The sequence below is a fragment of the Daktulosphaira vitifoliae genome, unplaced genomic scaffold (assembly GCF_025091365.1).
Source record: "Daktulosphaira vitifoliae isolate Bord-2020 unplaced genomic scaffold, ASM2509136v1 Scaffold_4, whole genome shotgun sequence".
Classification (NCBI taxonomy): Eukaryota; Metazoa; Arthropoda; class Insecta; order Hemiptera; family Phylloxeridae; genus Daktulosphaira; species Daktulosphaira vitifoliae.
In genome coordinates, this window is record NW_026099575.1 from 2,974,137 (window position 1) to 2,998,866 (window position 24,730).

The 24,730-nt window shown below is 24.0% G+C and overlaps 2 protein-coding genes and 1 long non-coding RNA gene across 10 annotated transcripts in view; 1 reads left to right on the forward strand and 2 right to left on the reverse strand.

Annotated features, from left to right (window-relative positions):
* Positions 1–707: 707 nt before the first annotated feature.
* Positions 708–4,571, reverse strand: LOC126905292 (uncharacterized). Of its 2 annotated transcripts, none has more exons than XR_007703932.1 (3): positions 2,670–4,571; positions 1,211–1,538; positions 708–756 (listed from the first exon to the last, which is right to left on the reverse strand). It is a non-coding gene; the product is annotated as an uncharacterized LOC126905292 (long non-coding RNA). The 2 variants fall into 2 exon arrangements; XR_007703933.1 differs by having other exon boundaries at positions 715–937.
* A 49-nt stretch (positions 4,572–4,620) lies between these two features.
* LOC126905290 (uncharacterized) lies at positions 4,621–17,991 on the forward strand. The gene is made up of 8 exons (XM_050684852.1): positions 4,621–4,829; positions 12,078–12,197; positions 13,404–13,679; positions 15,769–16,056; positions 17,052–17,153; positions 17,211–17,330; positions 17,393–17,470; positions 17,532–17,991. Exons 2-8 carry the CDS (start codon positions 12,087–12,089, stop codon positions 17,724–17,726), a joined length of 1,170 nt encoding a protein of 389 aa, XP_050540809.1. The 5' UTR covers positions 4,621–4,829; positions 12,078–12,086; the 3' UTR covers positions 17,727–17,991.
* An 888-nt stretch (positions 17,992–18,879) lies between these two features.
* LOC126905285 (FERM, ARHGEF and pleckstrin domain-containing protein 1-like) overlaps positions 18,880–24,730 on the reverse strand; it is a 28,364-nt gene continuing 22,513 nt past the window's right edge. For 4 of the 7 annotated variants that reach the window (XM_050684830.1, XM_050684832.1, XM_050684831.1 and 1 more), the window contains 12 exons: positions 24,566–24,719; positions 23,344–23,446; positions 23,188–23,274; positions 22,929–23,120; positions 22,677–22,863; positions 22,512–22,621; positions 22,305–22,448; positions 20,133–20,272; positions 19,931–20,070; positions 19,702–19,865; positions 19,379–19,638; positions 18,880–19,032 (listed from right to left, as the gene is read on the reverse strand). In XM_050684830.1, the coding sequence (XP_050540787.1) occupies positions 18,930–19,032; positions 19,379–19,638; positions 19,702–19,865; positions 19,931–20,070; positions 20,133–20,272; positions 22,305–22,448; positions 22,512–22,621; positions 22,677–22,863; positions 22,929–23,120; positions 23,188–23,274; positions 23,344–23,446; positions 24,566–24,719 (1,784 nt within the window). In that variant the 3' untranslated portion in view covers positions 18,880–18,929. Of the gene's footprint in view, positions 19,033–19,378; positions 19,639–19,701; positions 19,866–19,930; positions 20,071–20,132; positions 20,273–21,702; positions 22,259–22,304; positions 22,449–22,511; positions 22,622–22,676; positions 22,864–22,928; positions 23,121–23,187; positions 23,275–23,343; positions 23,447–24,565; positions 24,720–24,730 lie in introns of those variants that run through there. The other 3 variants (XM_050684835.1, XM_050684834.1, XM_050684836.1) reach the window with 3 other exon arrangements.

Here is a 24,730-nt window from a genome sequence, read left to right on the forward strand (position 1 = left end):
ATAATTTGCTATTAATACATTACTATTAAAAATGGGAATACAGTTTGTAGGTATTCTAAAAAATGAAGGAATAAAAAAATTAGAATTGATAAATTAATTAAATCTCTCAATTCAAAATATTAAATAAACGGATAGTCAATATACATATTAATTTAAAGTTTATTTAAATTAAAATTGTTTTTTCATAATTTATTGTATACAGGGTGTTCAGTAAGTCAGGAAACGGGTTTCTATTGTTCTCATTGTTTGTAACAATGAGAACAATAGATACCCGTTTCCTGACTTAGTGAACACCCTGTATATAAACTTATTTATAATGAACAATTTAAAAAAAATGTTGAAATTAAAATATAATACTATAATTTGTAGATTTTTTTTAAATATTGTATAAATTTGTTGCACCCAATTTTTAAAAACACCTGTCAAATATTAGTAGGATAATTTTTGAACAATATTTAAATTTTTTTTTAATAATTAATAAAAAAAATACCTTATATTAAAAAATTTGTCTTATATTTAATTTGATAATTTAATAATTATTAAGCAATAAAAATGAATTGAATTGTTAATAAATTTTTTTATTTTCATTTGTGTAATATGAAATTAAGTATAATTTATTAAGTAAACCTCAAATTTTTTTATTAAATAACAATATTTTATTACCAAGTTTTATTAGAAAATAAAAAAGATTTTTAGGAAAAAATTAATATTAACGTGATCTATTATGATTGACAATGATTATTCTTGGAATTATTCCTAAAACAGAAAAACATTTTGAATATCATGAGCTGTGAGTTATGCCAGATGGATGGCCAAAGTCATTTATGCATTTAAGATATACTTGTTTCAAGTTAAATTTAAATTAATTCTTACAGATAAAAATATCTCTAAGAAAATGTGTTTTTGTTTTGCTGAAACGTATGTCCGAACTTTGTATCTATCATTAGAAGTATTTGAAGTGCTTATTATGATTTTATCATTATGCAATAATTTATAAATTATTCAAATAATGATTCTAAAATTAGTATGATAACTTCAAAAAAATTTTCAAATTATCTTAGGTATTTAGTTTCTAAAACAGTAAGGTTTTCCTTATTTGATGTTAATGTTTTAACAACAATTAAAACAAATATGATCCGATCTGTATTGAAGGTATATACAAATTGATAAGAGAAAGAAGATGAAAATAAAACTAAATAGTATATTTTACTTCAAAAATGAGTTTTCTTTCTTGAAACACGTATAGTTTCACTATTAATAACATCCGACACCAAAAATTTATTTACTATTTTCTATTATTGCTCATTTTCTAACTAAAAAAAACTTTTCTAAATGGTAGAATGATCATAATGTTCTAAATGGATTATAAAATTTTTAAAAATCGGTTATTGTGAACGACGTTGTAAAAATAGGTATAAACTTATACAAGATTACAATATTATTCACACAAAACGTGAAATAGAAAAACAGTATGTTTTACGAATTGTTGTTGCAAACCGTAAAAAAGATATAATTGCCACATGTTCATTATTCATTGTCTAAAATATAAATATAACATTTTCTTCATTAACTTTAATTGAAAAATAATTTTTTCTATATAATAAATGTATATATTCTATATATTATATCTTCCTTAGTATTTCATTTACTTATAAAATATAGTTTTTTATTTACATTAAATCCAAGTTCAATATAAAATTACAATTAAATATATTTAACTGATTGATATTGATTTGAAGTGAAATATGACAAAAATTAATATTTTAGTGTATGTAGAATATTTCAATAGTAGATTGAAAAATATATTTTAAAAATAATAATTTTTTTATATTTTTGTTGTATAATATAAACAAAAACATATGTTATCTCAATTGTTTTTTGATGAAAAAAGAAAGGTTCGACTACTCTTGGTTGTCAATTAATTAAAAGACAAAAATTATTATTTTTATTTATTTGATAAGTCTCTAATATGTAATGTTATTGTTTAAATGTGGTCCAAGATTATAGCTTATATTTTATGAAGATCGTTTTAATAATTAATAATTTCAAGGTTATTTAACAATAGCTAGTATAAAATTTATTTTTGAATTATAAAATGAAACATCTTTCTAAACTAGATTTTTTATTCAACAGCCACCAATACCTTTTGTATACCGGAGTACAGTAACCGATTACCGAACACGTTCTACCAGAATGATGAATGCCAAAATGGTTTATCACTTACAATCACAATTCATAGTGAACAGTTATTTATTTTTGTAATAGCAAAAGTAGACTGTGGATTCAAAGAGTGTTTTACTAACTGACTTAAATCACGAATATTTTTCATACTCTGTTAGTTAATTTGAAGTAAATAGCTAATTACACTATAATAAGAATTATATTGCTATATTACTTTGTTTTTGCTTTTAAAATCCTTTTTATATTAAAAAGAAAATTGAAAGAAAAATACATTAACTAACAAATTAGTATTTTTCATTATTGGCCGCCAGCCCCACTGGTATAAATGACGAAGCAAAATATATTTATAAATGTAATGTAAGAAGAAGTGTAGTTTAGAAACAATACTTATTGAATAATATTTTTGTTATATTTTGATTTAAATTCAAATGAATAGTTTTCTCAGATCATTTGTATACTAAGTTAACGATTTTTTTTTCCAAACTTACTGTTTTAAAATCAAATTACGTTACCCGCTGTTCCAATGGTATAATTTTTACAAATTATTATTATTGAAGTGGTTTTCACACGGTGGTATAGCATCTCATAGTGCATGACTGATGATGACGATAAAAACACAAAACCGCAAATTCTCACTGCAAAACACATGTGTATAGCGGCATTTTCTTTCAAAAAATCTAAGGCGTCAACAAGATTGTTTTATTTATATTACACGCATATTTCGTTAATTCAACGCTGGGAAAAAACAAACAACGTAACTACACACTGGTTTGTATCATATGCAAATCAAAGTGGAATTCATGTTTAAAAGCAAATCGGTTATCAATAATTCGATAAAACTTAATTTTTTCTCATTTATACAATGAAATGTGCCTGCTAATTGTAGTACGAATAGTAAAAAAATACCATTTTCAATGATTTTAAATAATTGTTATTATAGTACTGGATAGTATTTTTTCTAAATTATATTGTAGAAGAATCGACTGACAAATCTATCGTTGGTTTGGCGCGTTTTAAAAATTACTGTTTTGGTGTATATTATTTGTTAAATAGTTAACAACAAAATTACTAAACAACTAGTGATCTAGATTTGAAAACTGCACTTCCTATTCCAGAATGGTATACACGCTATTACCGAATAACAAAAGCTAACCAATAGATAATAAATCAAATACATACAAAGCTTAGTATTAATGTTTTTATAGTGAGTGCGGTGGAGGTACACCGTTAAGGGAATTAAGGATACGGTATAATAAAAAATAGCGGATTTACCACGAAAAAAAACGGATTCAATTAAGTGTGCACAAAAACGTAAAAAATAACAATAGCTTTAAAAGATCATACACGAGAATAAAACTATTATTATAATTATGTCGGTAAAGATACACTCCGTATGTGAGAAATTAGACCTAAAATCTACAACGAAAGTCCTAATTCAACGTATTTTTAATTACTTGTATGCATAAGGTTTTCATTTTATAACCGGATAATTTTTAATTACATTAATTAAACATTTATAACTACTAATATACATTTTAATAGCGAAATTATGAGTGTAAATTTATGTTAAAATAAAATAAAAATAATTTACCCACAATAGAAAAATGTACTAAATTATTTTTAATTCCAATACAGCGAATAAAATTCAAGAATTTTTATTTAACACATTTTTTTTTGTATACAGACAATTGATTTGAGAAAAAAAAGTTCTAACAACATAACCACCAAATTATTAGAATAGTATTACTAACAATTAACAAAAAACATGGTTAGATAGTTTACGCATTAATTCATTTTTCATTTAAATATAATTCTATCGTTGCTTGGTCCTCGCTGAAAATGAGATAACAGTAAAACTCGGTTTTTTAAGCTTATTAAAAACTTTATTCTATGACCATAAAATGAATCAGGCACATGATATGGGAGATATATTCCTTCAAGACGAAACACTAATTGCGCCGCCGATTTTGAAGAGGGTTTTTTTTATACGTTTATTTCATAAATAATTTAAAAATCATTTTTTTATGAAATTATAAAACAAAATTTCTATTAAAGAAATCATATTATTCATGAGGTTCAACAGTGCAGCTGACAATTAAATATGGTTACTACAAATTGTTTTAATTTTAACTTAAAAGATTTTAAAAGAACATAAGAGCTACAATCAAATTAAAATAGCTCAGCCAAATTAACCACCGCAGTTTTTATATGAATTCCTAAACGTTAACACGAATAACAAAGGCAGCTATAACACTATAACTTCGTATCCTCTTAAAAAAAGGAAAAGCACAGTTAAGAGATCTATTCCCCTCCTGGATGCTATTTTTTACATGCAGTTTTATGCGTCCAAGAAGAAATGCGAAAGAACAACAACGCTTGTTTGTTATTTGTTCGTTGTCTGTTCCTTGTGCGACGGTTAGAACCAAGTTAGTCGTGTTTAGTGTTACTGACCTGATACACAGTACTGTGGCTGGTTGGTATATCACAGAGTACATATAAATATACATAATTATCAAAATACTTACAATTTAATAACAACAAAAAGGTGTTTCTTTACAAAATATTTACAAAAATAAACTTTAAATTAAAGTAGTGAAAATATAACACAAATATATTTCGTGGTCGAGGAAGTGATATTTTGACATAAGGTAATGAAATAATGTATATTAAATATTATATTTTATATGTATCAATTAATGGTTATAATTCATAATTTATAATTTATAAATTATTTATTTTATTTTCGCCGAAATCAATGAGTTTAAATAATATAGTGTAATAAAAACGATTTGCGATACCACAAGTATTAGATGAAACATATCTAATTATTAGATCCGACAAAACCTCATTAATTACTTGAATTTCCGGTTCAAATATTGCACATCATCAAAATACTTTTCTTAAATTATATTTTGATAATTTCATAAAAAATAGTCTTTATGTAATTATTAATCTATAGCACTAATTAAAAGTCAGGTATGTATATAAATTCTTAAGAATAATACAATTCTTTTTCATTAGTGAAAAACAACTAGATAACCAATATATAGTATGGCTGGTTATAAAGGAAACTATATTACATAAGTATTAATAACACTTCATAGTAACTATTTAAATAAGGAAAATATGGTAAAATAAATAAATACATAAAACAAGTCATATCTTGTTAGTAGGGTAATAATTGAACAGGTATTTTACCAACTTTGTTACGTAGTTACGTCTTATGATATGAAAAAAACAATGAGTTTTTCTAAACCGAAGTTTACCAGGTTTTTTTTAAATTTTGATATTTAAAGTGATTTGAGTGTATTTTTCCTATCGATTAAATGCATATCAGTAAGAACATCGGAGAAAATGTTAACGTAGTTGAGAAAATATGAGTATGAGCGAGACGATCGTGAACCAGACACTCGTTAGTTAATTGCACTCATTGCATAGAACTTCTTTATAACTACTATTTTATTTTATTTAATTATGTAATAATTTAATTTAAAATATTTAATAATAATTATATTCGCAAGAATTATAAAAACTGTCAATAGTCATTAATTGTTTTAGTAACGTTTCGTAAGTCTTCCATTTTGGGAGCCGTGAACAGATGTTCTTAATTTTATTATTTTTAATAATGTATAGTTTTATCAGTGAGTTCTTTTTATGAAATTTAGTATTAAATAAATTGTACAATAAATAAAAAACCATTCAAAATAAAAAAAAATGACAAATGTTAAGAAATATAACAGCAATAAAAAATGTTTAGACAAAAAATTATAAATATATTACTATAGTTTAGAACTTAACTTAATAATTTTTTTTCAGTAACATATATTTTTATAATTTTTATTGGACAAATTATTATATCTTGACTCTTAAAAATAGATATTCAAGAATTTAACAATTTTTAATTTAATGACGATTTGTCATACGCTAATTTCTTTAATAAATATTTAAAATAACTTCTTTTTTTATCATAAAACATAAATTTCATTATTCACTAACCAACACCATCATATAATCGAGTAATCTTTTTTGATAGTCTGCAAATTGAACTGCATTATTAGTATTTACTGTTTTCGAAGAAATGAATATAAATTCAAGTTAACGGATTAAAAAATGGAGATGTGTACTCATGCATAACATCTCTAAAAGCCTTCAGCATATAATATAAAAACTCATAATAAATATCTACATTGCACCTCCTTTGTCCATAAAATAAATATATCACGTATATTAAATAGTATTTTCTAACTGTTCACCTAACGGAATGAATTTTAACCACACTTTATTAACACATATTGACCTAACAACACACTAAATTCATTTTAAATTTATTAAAAGATTATCATTTTATCCGATTTTCATTAAAAGTATAATTTACTTGATTACTATTGTTATTTAACATTATTACTTAAATGTAATATTCTACATTACACAGTTTTATCGTTAAACAATTTTTAATTTTTTAGTCGATTAAAAAAAGATGTAAAAAGGGTAAGGGTTTTAATCTCTCAAGGTATCTCTAACAAGAAATCTTTTCAACATATATTAAAATAGTAGTCTAAGAACAGATAAATAGAAGGCTGAATTTTCCTATTTAATCAATTACTGTTGCAAAATATCTTACAATAACTATATAAACCTTATTTATTTTACTAAATAATTCTAAATATTTAGATTGTAAAAAATATCTTAACGATTAAAAAAAAATTCTCTAGAAATAATGATCTATAAAATATTATACTAGGTTAATTTCATTTTCATTAATGATCCAAAAAAAATCTATTACAACGAAAAAAAATATGTTCATATTTCTATCTCAATTATTGCTATTGTCATGAGTTTTCTTTTTAAATGCACGTAATACTTAGAGAAGACAACACGAATTAAATAAATTGTCACACTTGGATTCTTCTTTTCTGTGTCAAATATTTAAGTACCTTTATTAATTCACAGAAAACACGCTATACATATTATTATTCGTTAACAACTATAGTAATAACACAAATGGGAAAAATAACACACGCTACAGTTAGAAAAAAAAATAACTGCAAACGATAAATTTTGCGTGTCCACAAAGTATATTTTGTGTATATCACAATATTTATTTATAAAAAATTAGGTAAACGTCCGTATTCTCAGCAAGTCTTCTTAGGTTTTTCGTGCATCGTATTAGATACAACTATACTGCTATAGTGTAATTTTTCATACTAAACCATTAAATTAATGTTCAAAAGAAAATATTTTGAATTCGATCAAAGCGAATAAAATTATTTTCCCATTAATATACAACCGCTTTGAACTAGACAATCGCGTGTATTTTTATTCATTATTATGTTTATCCTACATTTTTATTATCTAGTTCGCGCTAAAAATTAGAACAGCTATTTAATACCTTTGTATAATGAAATAATCTGAAAATTTTTATTATAAAATTTTTAGTTAACAACCATAGTATTATAAAGTTTTATATTAAAGGAATACCAAACAAATGACTTTACAGCGACTTTTATAAAGTTAAAAATTAATATTAAGATATCGAATAAGTAATGATTATTATTATTAATATATATTATATACAGAGTGGCCCACCACTCACTGACAACTTAAATAACTTTTGATCCAGTTAATATTTTTAGTTGATTTTTTTTTTAAATAATATTTATACGTTAGGTCTATAGCTATATCTCAATAATTAATTTTTTTACATTTTATTAAAAATATTAATTATTTTAAAATTTTAAATAAAATGTAAAAAAAAAATCTAAGATAGCTATTTTGTAGAGTAGAATTTAAGAAAAATTTTAGTAAAAAAATATCTTATTAATATTCAGTAGTAAATATTCTGTAGCGTTTTGAAGTTTGTAAAAATTTGAATTTTCATGTACTATTTTACGGTATTAAACATTGAAATACGTATTGAGAAAAGGACAGAAGAAAACGCTATCTTTTCAATATACTTTTGAATGAGAGTGATAAGTAATAATTGCCTTATCTAATTTCTTATCATGGTATTAATGCCATGTTTGTAATGTATACACACTATCATCATATGTATACACAGTAATCATGAAAAGATAGCGTTTTCTTCTGTCCTTTTCTCAATACGTATTTCAATGTTTATAACCGTAAAATAGTACATGAAAATTCAAATTTTTACAAACTTCAAAACGCTACAGAATATTTACTACTGAATATTAATAAGATATTTTTTTACTAAAATTTTTCTTAAATTCTACTCTACAAAATAGCTATCTTAGATTTTTTTTTTACATTTTATTTAAAATTTTAAAATAATTAATATTTTTAATAAAATGTAAAAAAATTAATTATTGAGATATAGCTATAGACCTAACGTATAAATATTATTTAAAAAAAAAATCAACTAAAAATATTAACTGGATCAAAAGTTATTTAAGTTGTCAGTGAGTGGTGGGCCACCCTGTATATTGTTTTAATTATTTTTTCTTAATTCTGATAAATAATGAAAAATATATTTTTAACGTAATCTAAGAGGACAATAATTCTTTTTAACAAAAATTTTAATGAATTGATGTAATTGTATCAAAAGTTATAGAAATTACTTTATCTTCAAGGATCATTCTGTACAAATTTCGTAAATTAGATTTATTAATAATTTTATTTAGGTTAGATAATGATTTCAAAAACACAGCAGTGTGGTCACAGCATAATTTGAATGATGTCGCGTAATTGTTACAAGTATTGATGATATCTGAAAGTGATCAACATCAATAGCTATTTTCTTAATTATGCCCTGATTACAGGTTTTAAGATTTATAAGTATAATACAAGCATACCATTTATAGTAATTAAATTTAGTATTATAATTTTTACATAAAATTATAAAAAGTTATAAAGTTGTTGCATACTCAGTGATTCTCTAAATATTATCATTTTTATTAGAAGAATAAAAATTTAATAAAATGAATAAATACTTTGTTAAATCAAGAAAATAAATGTAGTATTCAGCTAATAAAACTATTTATTTCACAAAAATATTATTAGATATAAGTACTCTCAACAAAATTTAAACAAATTTGAAATAATTAAGCTATTTATAGACACTATTGAAAAAAAAATCACTTTTCAAAACATGGACGATAAACAAAAAAAATTCTTCAAAATTTATTCAATTTAGCTGTCTTTATAATTTGCGAGGCATACGAAAGAATGTTATGCTATTCGCACGAAAATAATTCCTTTCTCGTAAGTCGATAACCTTCCCCATATCAAAATGTTAACATACTTTAAGTAATTTACTAATTACCTTTACCAGTACCTCACTTTACCTACAAAGGGTGGTTTAAGATATTGTGACAAATCTAATAAATATTCAACATAATAAACATATCAAGTGATTATATTACTTTTTTTATAAATTATTTTCAACTTTAGACACTATTAAAAGAATATCTTTTATTATGTATCCTTAATAAGAAAAAAAAACATTTTTTATTATCTAATTTGTACAAAATAGTAATTTTTTTAGTTCTTTTCTTACAAAACATTTTGATCGGTCAGATAAAAATTGTGATTTATTATTTAGAATGAAAAAAATTTATTTGAAACTAAAAAAAAATTAATTAAAAAATTACTAAATATATTGAATACGTATTTCGAGAATAATGTTACCATTATACAGGGTGTTCAGTAAGTCAGGAAACGGGTTTCTATTGTTCTCATTGTTACAAATAATGAGAACAATAGAAACCCGTTTCCTGACTTACTGAACACCCTGTATAATGGTAACATTATTCTCGAAATACGTATTCAATATATTTAGTAATTTTTTAATTAATTTTTTTTTAGNACATACTGACGACACCCTAACCAAAAAAATACTTTTACCCCTTGTGACGTTATCACTAAGTAATATTATAATTTGGCAATTTACACAAGTTTAATAATAATCTTTTATTGGACCAAATTATTAAATTGTTCTTATTTTTAAACATTTCTATTATCTCCCTTATAATAAATTTTTCATAATTATTTACGTTTTTAATTAATTTTATGGTTTTAATGAATTGATTATGTGTCAATAAATGTTCAGCTACAAACATCTTAATATTTCTTTTTGTTTATCCTACGTTACTTTTATTAAAACTCTCACATTTTATTTTACAAATGCCCGATTTCAAACAGCTGTATTAATAACATTATAAATAACTTTTATGATATTTTTTGACCAAAAACTGAATAAAAAACATTAATTTAATACAAATGAAAATTTTCAATTAAACTATGTTTATATAAACAAACATTTACTTATTACTAAGTAATAACTTCAAATAAATAAATATATTTTATCAAATTACTCATATTAAACAAAAAATACAAAAAAATGATTTTAAATTGTATAAGATACTTTTTTATTTCATAATTTTTAAGTGTTATGATTACTTTTATTGATATAATACAAATCATCTTATACGAAAAAAATGTCTCCTTTTAAATTTTCTTTGACAAATTTTCTTTGACAAATTATCTAACTTATCATGAAAAATTATTTAGGAATTGATTTATAGCAGTATAAATCGAAAATTAAATTTCAAAACAAAATTTAGACTTTTATCCAAATAAACATTTTAAATTGTTTAGTATTCATTTTCAGTGTTGTTAGTATTATTTTTATCTATTACTTAAATATGAACTGAAATATTTTAATTTAAATATTTATCTTCTTTGAAACTCTATTAAAATTAAATTAGCGTATATTATTTTATTACGTATTTTTATTTAAAATTAAAATTTTAAAATCCTATTTAAAAAACTGTTTAATTTTCTATAATTTAGTTTTGTAGTGTTTTTTTACAAAATTATTTGGTTATTTAATTTTAGAACTTAAAATTACAATACAGTTAAGCCCATGAAGAATAAAAATAATAATTATATAAAAAATGACTACGGTAGTTATTTTCCTAAGTATCCTGTTTCTAATAAGTTTTTTTAAGAACATAAAATATAAAAATCAACTTTTATTGAAATCAAACAAATAATAAAAAAATTTCAAAAGTTTTTCTAAAACTTAATAAAAAAACATTCTATTCAACCTAATATAAATAATTGTGTTAAAAATCCTGTGTTGTATTTGAATGTTATACTTTGTTAGTAAATATAAACTAAAAGTATTGACTATCAATATTTAAATATCTATACACATTTTGTGAGAGGATAGAATCAATCAAAAGTTGGGTTGGGTTTGAAAAAGTTCAAAAAACTTGAATTAAATTTAGTTATTTAGATATTTATTGCACTTGACAAGATTAGAGGTGGTTCTACAAGTTTTTTAAGGGGTATATCTCATGAAGTTTACCGAATTGGTACTTTTTTTAATTGAGGATCATTTTTCCTACTTCTGAAACATTTACTAAGATCCCAAACACCAAAACTCAAAATTCAACAAATCCTCAAAAACAGACATAAATTACAATATCCTGTCCAAAACGAACCTTGTTTATTTATGCATAATAAAAATTGATCATTGTGGCTAATTAATTAAAGAAAATTAAAAATATATTAAAAATATTATTAATTCAAAAACTAAAAAATATTAAACTCATACTGACATTAGCGTTGATAATGTTAACATTGTTTCAGAAATACGTATCCGCGACTTTTCAGTAATTTTTTGTGACTTTTGAGTTTAATATATTTAATATTTTTTAGTTTTTAAATAAATAATATTTTTAATATAGTTTTAATTTTATTTAAACTTTGTCTTATCGTCTTTCAATACCTAATATTTCACCTGATTTTCACTCACAGCTACATGATTAAAATTAAATGTATAGATACATACTCATTATAATTGCTGAAATTATATCATTAAACTTCAAATTTGTAAGTAAAATATTTGGGTAAACTATTATGTGTTATAGGAGAGCACTATGAAGAATATTTTGTTGGCTATTACGCTCATAATTGTACTTAGAATCAACGGTTACTTGGCATTTACATCCGGAGATGACAAATTTATAAAAAAATACGCAATGATGAAGGTAAAAAAAATCATAAATAATAACATTTTTACTTTTTTAACTGATAATAGGTAAACTGCAATTATTAAAGACCAACTTTTAAGTATTATTAAGAAGAAATTCATTAACCTGACAGTAAAATTTTTATTCATTTCCGTTTGATTAAATCACATTTTTTTCCTTTATTTTAATCATAGGGTATTAACTTTAATTATCTTAAATATTTTCGAACATTTATTAGAAAACCAAAAATCTTTAAAAAATATTGTTATTTGATTTTTATTGAAAACATAAAGATGAATTAAAAAATCTAAACACATTAGCCTTAACAAGTCTCATTTTTCATTAATAATAAAAATAATAATAAAAAAGAAAGATCCATAAAGAGGGTTTTCAACTGCTGGTGTATGTATTGATGATATGGGAGATTGTATTAATAGCGGAGGTTTAGGATACAAGTAACCTTCCCTAGAATTTGAAGTAAAGGCGAGAGAGTAAAAAAAGAAGTAGTTAAAACGTATTTTGAAGGGGTATTTCTTCTGTCTTAAAACAAAAAAAGAAAAAACTACGATGTAGTGTTGGTAGTCAAAGTGTACTCTACTGACACTTTAGTTATAATGAAAGAGTCGAAGAGCCGTTTTTATAAGAAGTTTAGGAGGGTAATGCCAAGGTATAAGGTGCAGACCAAATACAAGTCACAAATACTAAGCGAACCGGTGAAAAATGTAACTAACATGATGTAAGTACATGATACAAGTAATTGAGTTAGGAAACAAAGAGATGATTAAAAGTGTCAAGAATAAACAAACTAATATTTGACATAAGGTTGATATTAGACAGCAACTACCGAGTACTAAAACTGACGTTTTGACAATATATCTTGATGTGCGCACTGAAATCGACTGACCATAACAGGTATAATTTTGTGGGTAAAACTTTCATAAGTGTCGCGTCTAACAATTGGGTGAGTTTATCTCTAACAATCCAATAGCCAGTTAAATTTAAATGCGAATTAGAGGGTAATTAAATACGTTGTTATTAAACAGATATATTTTAATTTTAATTTTGAAAGGGGTAGGGTCAACATCTAAATCTATTTAATTCGCCCTCATATTAAACTTGTAATAATTATTTAAATGTGAAAATAGGAACTACATTCCATGTGTTCTAAATACTTACATATTAAAGGGACGATTGTTCGTTCTAAATAAATTGTGGTCTGTCTAGATATACGAGACTTGCTTTGGTCCCGAAGTTGTAAAAGAAGTGCGTAAAGAAATGAAAATTGCTACAGCCAAGTGCAATGGTAATATGCCCATGAGTGTACCTACACCAACTTTGGCATCGCTAAAACATGCTTTAAGTCAGAACGCCAATGCACACGAGTTTGTAAGTCATCACCAAAATAAGCCAAACCAAGAAGATGCTTTTGGTAAAAATCAACCAGGCTTCGATTTAGCTAAATTACAGCAAGCTATTTTGTCTGGATATAATTCACACGTTGTAAGTATTTTTTAATTTTCTTAAAGAAAAATTATTCATTCAATCAATTAAAAAAACTTACAAAATATTGCTCAATCGTCTTATTATACTCTGACTTTCGATAGGATAACTTTATTACCCATCGGATCTCATAGCCCTTAGTATCCTTTATTAAGCGCAATTTGGAAATTCAGAAACTTTTTGGAGCTAATTTTTCCAAAATTTAAATTAGCATTTCTATTTTTTTCATACTATACTTATTCCTTTATTAAAAACATAGCTCAAAGGCTATATATCAATTGACATATAATATTAATTGATTTCATTCAATAATTAAATTGGCCATTAAACTACAATAATTCTTATAAAAAATATATTGTTTTTTATAAACGGTATGAAGTCTAATTTTTTTTATAGAACAACAAACAGTTTTTCTGTGAAAGAGTAAAAAATTAAAAAATTTTCATTTTATTAAAGATTATTTTACAGACTTACATAAGTAGATTTGTCTTAAGTACGCGTTTAATATTGGTCCCTTTAGTATAAAATAAAACCTACTTTTAATTGCTAGCAGAACTGGTGTAATGAAAATGTAACTTTTGCGTTTACTTAGGAATCCGCGTTTAAATAGACTTCACAAACTTATTTCATGAAAAATAAACTCGGCGTACACAAGTCATAATTTATATTGTGAAAAATATTTGCATTGTGATCCGTGATTCCTATTATCGACACTGATAACAAAAAGAGAATACAACATTTATTTTTTGAAATTGATATAACTTAAAATATAATTGTACAGAAATATTAATTTAAAAAATAATAACGAATCAATAATTTAAAAAGCAATGTAAGTAAATCACTATTTTCTATTTGATATTAAAGGCATAAAACTAATTTGCATATGAAAACTATTTTTTATTGATTCATCCATGATGACACTAAAGAGATATTAGTTTATTTTCCATAGTAGATTGTATTTTTGAGTAGCTGATGAACTATTAAAACTATTAATTCTGAATACGCGTCGCTCAACGGACATGGTCTTTTTAGATTATCTACCTATATTAATCTGCGCATGTCTACCTTCCCCTTCTTTTGAAAAAGTCATTATCATATACAGTATGTTGCACCTCAGCGAATCGGCACGGTTTGTACCAGGGTCCCATGATGCGAATCGATTGCTCTGCTGCTTACCACCTCCAACGATAGGGATGATTTTACTCTACCAATTATCACAAATTTACTTAAAAAGTCTGACTTTTTTAATTTACTTTGATAAAATTAATTTATTGAAAATTTCGAATAAAAAACATAAATTATATTAAATATCCACATTTTTACAAATTTTACCGAGAAATGAAATATTTTTAACTTTATAATAGATATATTCATCTACGGCGGCCTGCTAGCTATTATCCGGTCTGTTAACTGTAGTTCATTTTTTTTTTTTTAATATTTAGTAAAACTACAGTGAAATTCGGCGTCTTTTGACAACATTCTTGTAGATCAAATGTATCGTCAGTCTTCATCAAGATTTTAACAAGTGTAGTTAAATTTAAAAAAATACCCAAAAGGAAGCGTCTTAGCAATAAAGAATCTCTTTTTTGGCTTATACGAATTAAATATATTATTTAAGGGATCCAACATTTTAAATTGTACTAGACAATAAATTGGTAAATCAGAGCCTGTCAACTACTTATGCCAAATTATAACTTAAACGTGTAATTATTTTCGTTGCAAATGACTGCCCTCCCCCCATCGATACGACCTTAATAGTTCTCTATTGTCTGTAAGTAAAATTTAACAATAATATACCAGTACAGTATATTTGTATTAAATTACTTGATCACTTTTTTAATTATATTAAAAAGTACAGTTGTAAAATTATGCTTTTAACGTTTTAAATTAATAACTTAGAAATTCTAACTTTAAACCCTATTAATATTGACTCACTAAATTCTAAACAATTGAATATACGGCCCGTAAAGAAATAAGATTCCCAGTTCTATAATACAGTTCATCATTTTATTATGAAAAAATTTTTTTTCTGTATTATTTTTATTCTAAATTCAAATTAGATGTATTCAAAGATTAAAATATTTTTCAGAAACAATCCTCTCAACAATCACACTTTTCGTCACAACCTGTAAAATCGTGGACTACGCAGTCTATGGTAGAACAGCCTCAATACGTTGCTAATACACTATTTTATCCACCAAATCCTTCTATGGCTAATACAAACGATATGTTTCTGGCCAGGATTTCATCTCCTACAGGAATACAACAAGCGACTTACCCATCAGTCCCTTTTCCAATGATGTCAGCATCCACTATGACTGGAGGTCAAATGTACCAACCATTTTACCAACCATTCTTTTCGTCTCATCGGACATCAGTAAGTTTTACAGTACAATGAGAAAAACTTATAAGTTATTTATTATTTAAGTATCAAACTAAAATAAAATAATTTATAATACACTTTTTATTCTACGCTATATTCATTAAGTTCATTTCTTAATGATTACTCTTTGTAATAATGATTTATTAGTAAATATTTTTAATTTTTAAAGACTATTAATTTTATTATTATACTATTCTATAACTACCCAATAACATTTTGTTTTTTGAAAAGTCATGGTTTTTAAAATACCTCTACCTCTTCTTCCTTTAACTTTCATTTCTACAACTATCTTACAGCTTCAGATTCTTCTCTCCTCATAACATGACCAAATCATCTAAGTCTATTTTCTCTCGTCTTATCCACGATTGACGCTGCACCTATACTCTCCTTATATGTTCGTTTGTTATCCTATTTTCTGTAATCACTCCACACATCCATCTCTGTTACACTCTTTTTCTGATCTATTTTCAGCCAACCATACATCATAGCTGGCCTCACTACAGTCTTGTAGAATTTACCTTTCAGCCTCATTGGAATTCTTTTATCGCATAAAACGCTTCTTTCCACTTCAACCACAAGCACTTAATTCTGTATCTTACATCCTCGTCAATACCACCACTCTTTTGCACAACTGAACCTAAATACTTAAAACTTTCCACCTCTCCAATCACGTCCTCGTCTATTGTCACTGACCTCCTCATTTCACCTACCTCGTGTTCTCCTTTGTCAAACTCGTACTCTATATACTCTGTCTTACTTCTACTTATTCTTAAACCCTTTTCTTCAAGAGCTGATCTCTACACCTCTAGCCTTTGATTAATTTCCTCCCTATTTTCTTCTATTAACACTATGTCGTCAGCAAACAATATGCACTTCATTCCACGATATCCTCTAATGTCTCTTTTGAGTACTCCTCATTCAGTAGAATAAGATTGAATCACTAACTTAACTATTTTTTTTTATGATAATTAAAATAATAATAATTTTAGAGGGTTGGAGGATTTGATGTCCGAAACCAATTGGATTCTTTGACCACTAAAATGTCTGGAAAAATCAGAAATATAACATGTGTTATGCAAGAACTTGGATATGTAAGTATGTGTCTTGAATTTTTGTAATATACAACTAAAAATGCGTTGATTCTACAGCTCAATCATAATCTGGAACCTGACTATGAAAACATGAACGAGAGAGTACGTAGACTACCTATTTCTGATGAACTTAAACAAGATATGACTGATGGAATTGAGTATTGCAAACAGTTCTCGGTTTGTACATATTGATATTATTATCATTATGTAAATACATTTAATTAAACGTGCTTTTATAGATGTGTGTACCAGACGAGAGAAAAGACAAGTTTGCCAAAGAATTAGTCAGACCAATGTTCTTCTTTAAATGTTATAAAGTAATAGCATTGTTAATGTCCAAACTAATAAAGAAGAATCAAATATTATATTTTGTTGTAGCATAAAAAACTGGAGTCTTGTATAATGAAAGACATTCGTGATCGTTATACTAATGAAGAATTTGGTGAAGAAAACCTAGTTTCATCAGACCGTTCTATGAGAAGTACTCAGAATCTAGAAGATGAAACAATGGAACAAACAGTATTTGATTACATTTATGGTGATAAATCTATAGACATAGATGTAATGTTATAAGGCGTTTACATCATTATTAAAATGCTCAACTACAGAAGTCTTATGTCCTACGTATTATTAATACATTCAATATTATTAATGTTCTCTAATTAATACTTTTGAATAATAACAAAAAAAAAATACAATATCACATGTAGTCCTACTTTTAAAACATTACTGTGACTATAAATAAATCTATATATAATTATATATGTAGTAAAGTTTTGATATTAGGACTTATCAATGATGATTTAGCTTGTATAAATTAATTTATTCTTAAAATTTATATGTTATTTTTATTATTAAATTTAATGATTTTAATATACTCACATTTGTACATTTACACAAATAAATACAATTTTCTATAATGTGCTAAATTTAATGATGAAAAATGAAAAAAAATTTTCCTCTAAATTTATGAAATTTAATACTTATTATCTAACGAAAAACTTAGAAGAAATAATTTGAGTCTTATTTATAAAATTGTGGACGTTAAAGAATATTAATATTCTTTAAAAACATTTTATGCTAATGATGTTTTTTTTTATGTAATTAATTATATAGAGCTCTTTTTATTTGCATAACTGTTTGTTAAACAATTATAAAACATAGTTTTATTTAAATATATTTCAAATTTTATTTAAAAATTATATTATTTAATTAATATAACTTTTAGAGAATATTCCAACAGCAATGAATATCTAGAAATTTAAAAAAATTTAGTTATAAAAAAAATATTTATAAAATCAATACAAGTTTAAATATTTGAAATTGTTTTATTCAACAGGTATAAAAGAACAAATTTTTCATACAATAAAAATTATAATTTAGAACATAATATTGGACAAAAAATGGAATAAATAATAATCATAATAATAGTTATAATATTTTACACCAAAATGTTACTTATTATTACTTATTAAAATTTATTTAAGTTATCATCATATTATACTTATAATAATCTAAAAACTGTAAAAAAATAATTTTATATTTCGTAATATTTGAAAGTACATTTTATAAATAAATAGTAAAATAAATAAATTGTGACGAATAAAATTAAGGAATTTAATTTAATAAAAAAACAATTATTTTTTAAATCTTGGATGTATTAGTGTAGTAGAGAGATGAAAAGAATGGATTAATAACACAATAACCCCTTTTTAACATATAAAAATTAATTTACTAAAATATTATCTCACAAATTAAAAATTTTGATTACAAATTTTACTTGACTATTAAATCAGTGTAATTGTTTTCACTATCTTTGCGACTAAACAGTCTCATACGACCTGAATGTTGGGTTGCACTTCCAATAACTTCCATCCATCTAAAATTAGTTATTTAATAAAAACTATAAGAAATAACTCAACTATATTTTTATATTTCTTTCCATATCTATAAGTCCTCATAGATTATTATAATAAAGAAATGATCATTTTTTATTTAATGTAATGTTCAAAAGATTCTAAAATATAATTTTTTAGTAGCTTGTTACAATATATTGATTTAAGAAAATATGGAGCTATTAATACAAAGAAAATATTTTGTGACTCAATATAAATTGGAATATTATATAGTCAAAACTACTCATAATTTTTTAATTTTTTAAAAAATTTAAACTAATTTTTTATGAAAATGGATAACTATTTATGCTCTTAAATAAATACACATACCTTCCAAATGTATATTCACTTTCAGCTCTAAAAAAATATATGTGACTTTTAAATTGTAATTTAAAAACAAAGTCTTTTTGAATAGAGTCTTTTTCATTTGGTTTGGATATACTGTATCCCAATAAAGGTAGGCTTGCTAATGGAGAATCATCTTGAAAAGATTTGTAAAAAAATAAACAAAAATTTGTAAAAACAACCCATAACTTCTGCCAACCATTACTATTTTTAAATTTACGAAGCAAAAATCCACTTAATTGATTCTAAAAAGTTTTAAAAAATACAGTTAAAAAAACAGACAACATATTTATAATAATAACTTAAACCTCGATGGCCTTCAAGTGATCAGCCATCCCAATACTTGTATTTCTATGCCAGCAGACATGAACAGTTGTATTGTTTCTTTGTGCAGTATTTGGTGTTTTATTGTTTATCTCAGATAAATCACCATTACAATCACCATTATTACTCATCATATCATCAGATGAATCTATAATAGTTCAATATTTAAAATATATATATAAACTCAAATATATAGGTAGAGTAAAAACTTACTACACGATTTTAAACTCAGGTAAATATTTGATGGTTCAATATTAGTAGTACATTCTCCTTTATACTTCTGTACACTACACGCAATATCCTCCAACCATTTATCTTTTTCTTCTTGACTACTGGCCGCAATAGTGATAACCCTAAAAATTTCAATTTAAAAATAAAGCTTTACAGTATTTTATAAAAAATAATTTTATATTACTTATTGTTTGAATAAATAGAAAATGAATATTGTGTTGGATTGTCAGTTCTTTCTTCAACAACCAGATCATTGAGAGGCACCTGGCCATGAATGCGGAACATGTGGCCAACCCTTGCCGTATAAAACAACATATCAGACATCTATATTGGCATGCACAAAAGCGCAACACTAATGTTAAGCTGAACACTTTTAAAAGCTTTAAGTTATATTTAAGCTTAATTGAAGACTGTGCGGCAAAATTTTAAATGTAAATACATAAAAAAAGTATTAATACAGCAAACTTAATTTTTTTATAACTAAAAATAATTTTTAATTATTCAAGCACTTATTGTTGATATCATATAAATAGCAATAATAGTTCATTGGTATTAATATAGTAATGACATTATTATATTATATATATTAATTTTATTAATAAAGATTAAGGCTGAGCCAACATTATTTTTTTCCACAATTATTAAAATATTTCATAATAATATAATGATGGCTATAATATTGTCATAAAACATAAACCAATAAAGATGATCATTTGATGTATTAAATAGTGTAAATTTTGTAATTACAGCTCTCAAAGAGACAACAAACTCATTCACTCTAAACACTTGATTTTGATATTATAGATTCATATTTTAATTTTTTTAAAAATGTATCATTGTAAAAATTTATTATTTAAATATTTTGTTTTAATTATAACATATAAAGAAAAATTATTAATATAATAATAATAAAGAACTGATTCAGTGTTTAATCATGTTTATATGATATTCATTGTGGACAACTCCATTACATTTTTAACTATCTTATTAAAATAAATAAAAAGTATAATATATTTAACATAATAATTATTTTATTTTAAAACTACTTAAAAAAAAAATTAATTAGTTAATCTTTATATTTGTCATAATATTATTGAGTTATCAAAAAATTGTTTGAAAATATTTATAAAATGTAGTTAATAACACCTTACATCATATAAAGATCTATGAAGATAACTAAGCCCTAATAAAGACCCAAAATTATTTTTACTGATAAAGTACTTTAAATATTAATTACAGAATTAATTAATACATTAAACATTCAAAGATCTTTTTAATCAATAAAACTTGATGGAAATTAGTAATACTACATTTTGTTAATTGTTTGAGATTTTAATTTACAATTTAATATCCATATATACATTCATACATGTATATAGAATATCTCACATTCAACTGACAATTATAACTTTTGAACAATTATATCATTTTTGAATTTTTTTTTAATAATTATTGCTTTTTTAGACTATGTTTAAAGGATATTTTTTATAATAAATCAATAATAATAAAAATAAATCAATTTTTTTTTTAATTTTAAATTTGAAATGCCATTTTTAATCTTCTTTTTACAAAAAATTTTGATAGGTTGATAACAATTTTAGGACTAGTGCTTATTAAGTTACAAGCACTTTATATATAGTGGGTATGTAGCACAGGTGAATGCAATCCATAATAATTATGTCTTAAAATTGTTTCCTTCTCATCAAAAGTTTTTGTAGAAAAAGGGCTAAAAATTGCTATTTTGAAATTTTGAAAAAAAAAAAAAAAAATGATTTAATTTTTTATTAGTGATATTTAATAAAAAATATGCTTCAAACATAATCTAAAAATTCCATTTTTAAATAATTACATTAAAAATCGCAATTTTTGTTCAATATTTTATTTAATAAATCTTTGATCATAATAACAATGTTAAAAATTTATTTTAATTAGTTTTTGAAAAATAGAAGAAAAAAAATGATTTGTAATTGACCTTAGGCTATTATCACGTACATACAATTGTAGTTTTTACTTTAATCTAAAATACCCTTAGAATATATCCTATATGATTATGCTATATTGAAACGTTAAAAATATTTATCTAATGTAAAGAATGATAATTAAGTAAAACTTAATAATAATTTTGTAAAATTTGATATTGTATAGGAGCACAGGGTAATATTCTACAAAAGAAAAATTTATAATTTGATAGTTCAATAAGAAACTATATTATAAAAAATTTTTACAATGCAAAATAGTTTCTTTTAAATAATGTAGACCCTTTGTACATTGATTATTATGTATGGATAGCATGCCGCACAGACAGAGCTGCTAAAAAAATAAAATTCAGATATTATTAAAACATGCTATAACTTGCCAGAAAAAACATGCGCTGTTGGTAACCTTTTCTTTGCGAAAATTTTGTCAAGCATCCTTGTCTAATAAACTCTCGATCAGGAATATGAAGTGTATCAATTCCAACCATATCTCTTTCAAGTTCACACAACTGTACAAAATTTTCCTAAAAAAAAATATAAAATTAATAAATAAATCAAGACACTGCTTAAAATAGGACGTGACTTACAGATTTCCTAAGTGCACTGGGTAATCTTTTAGTGACTTTTAATAACATATTCCTTGCTTCTAGGCAATTGTTATAATCAAAATGTGAAGGACCATAATGCCTTATTAATTCTGTCAAATTATACAATTATTACCTTTGTTATGATTGATTTATTGATTTACTTACTTTCCAAAAGATGAGAATAATGTAGTAATCTTTGAAGAGGTTTTAAAATGAATGCAGAGAGAGGTAAATAACACACTTTCTCCATTTCAAAATCTTTATAAAATATTTCAAATTTCTTATTGGTACGGTAGGCACGGTCAATTTTTTCAAGTACTGTCAAATGTTCATCCAAATAATGGTCATACAACTATAACAATTAAAATTAAAATAAATGATTTTTGGAAAAAATAAAAAAATTAATTTCTATCTTACATTTAAATTTTTAAAATGTTCTAACAAAACATCTGCAATACATGGTGGATCCCAATTATTCAACCTCATTTCAACATCTTTTAAAAACAAAGAGTGTGCATCATAAATCGGATCAATTAAATTTAATAACATATTCACAGCTTCAATATGTCCTATTTCATCATCTTCCTTACTCATTTCATCACGTAACCACTATATAAGAAGAAATGTAAAAACCAAATACTAAAAAAAACCCTACACAAATTAATAAAATACTTACAAAATTAATAACTTCTAAATCTTTTCTATAAGTGCGTTCAGTCATAAGAATTTCTTTAGTAATAAAATATGCTCTATCAGTCGGTCTCTAAAACAAAATAAAAATTTATAATGAATAATCAACTGAAAATTCAGAAAATAATTTAAAAACACATACTTTACGTTTTGTCTCCGTATTGATTGCTACATGATTTAAAGAATTTTCTTCGCGATTTGTAGAAATTATTGAAGTAATATTATTATTTCCATAACGGTCATCACTAAAATAATAATTAAAAATTTTCACTGGTAAAAACTTATAAAACAAATTGCAACTCTTTAGAATAAGTAAACAATTCTTTCAAGGTAGGTCCAATTATATATATATATTAAATTGAATACAGAGTGATTCTTTTAACGCTAGCCAAAAATTTAAGTGGAAGATATAGTTATCATATGGTTACTATATATATTTACAGAGTGATTTTTTTGTTATAACCCACTCAACTGCTTACACAAAATATATAATTTTTTTTTTTTTTGTTATTTTTAGTGACATATTATTTTTGAATTATTAGCTATGTAATACTTTTTAAGTTCATCCCTTATCAGGGTTTCAACTTTGTTTTTTTTAATGAGAACTCATATTTTGAGTTTAATAAAATTTTTGAGTTTTTAGTATAATAGTAAATGGCATTGGAATTTTAACTTAACATTATTTGTTTATTAGATATAACATTTTTAATTTTTGAATTAATTGGTTTTTTTGTGATGTCAATATTTGCAGATATGCAACATCTATTATCAATGGTAGTAAGGAACATTGTTATGAGTTTATAATTACCTCAACTGGCAATACAGAAAGCATATCTATTGCTAGTCATAATTGACAATAACACTCCGCTACTGTAATAGAAACATCATAAAAAACCAATTAGCTACCTGTATTTGTAATCCCTCATATATTATATATGAGTATTGATTCAAACATTTGAAACTTTTTATATATAATCTACAAATAACGATTTATTACAAAGTTAATAATTTAAGAATAATGTGTAACTAGAGGTAACAAAAAAAAAATATATTTAAATTATTATTTTTCTGTAAGTATTGAGTGGATTATAATAAAAAATACTAATAATAATAATAATAATAAAATAAATGTGTTTCTTTTTTTAAATAAACCCCCAAATATTGTATTAACATTTTATAAATATTTTTTTAAATTATTAGTTGTTAAATTTAAATAATTAATAAAATTACTCAATGTTTTAAAATAAATTTTATCTTATTTTCTTTGAAAATCTAATACAACAATATCATTTTATTGTTAACTAAGCTGTGCATTAGAACAAATAATACAACCAATTGACATTATATTATACAATTTTACTTACCATACATTTCCTACTGACCCATTAGATACATGATTTTTTGGTGTAGAAGACGCAGCTGTTATTAATCCATTTTCTTTAATAATTGATGAAGAAATACAAGATGTTGAGCCATTCATTTTTTTAAATGGCGAATCTACTTCTTCAGGTGTATCACCTAAAATATAT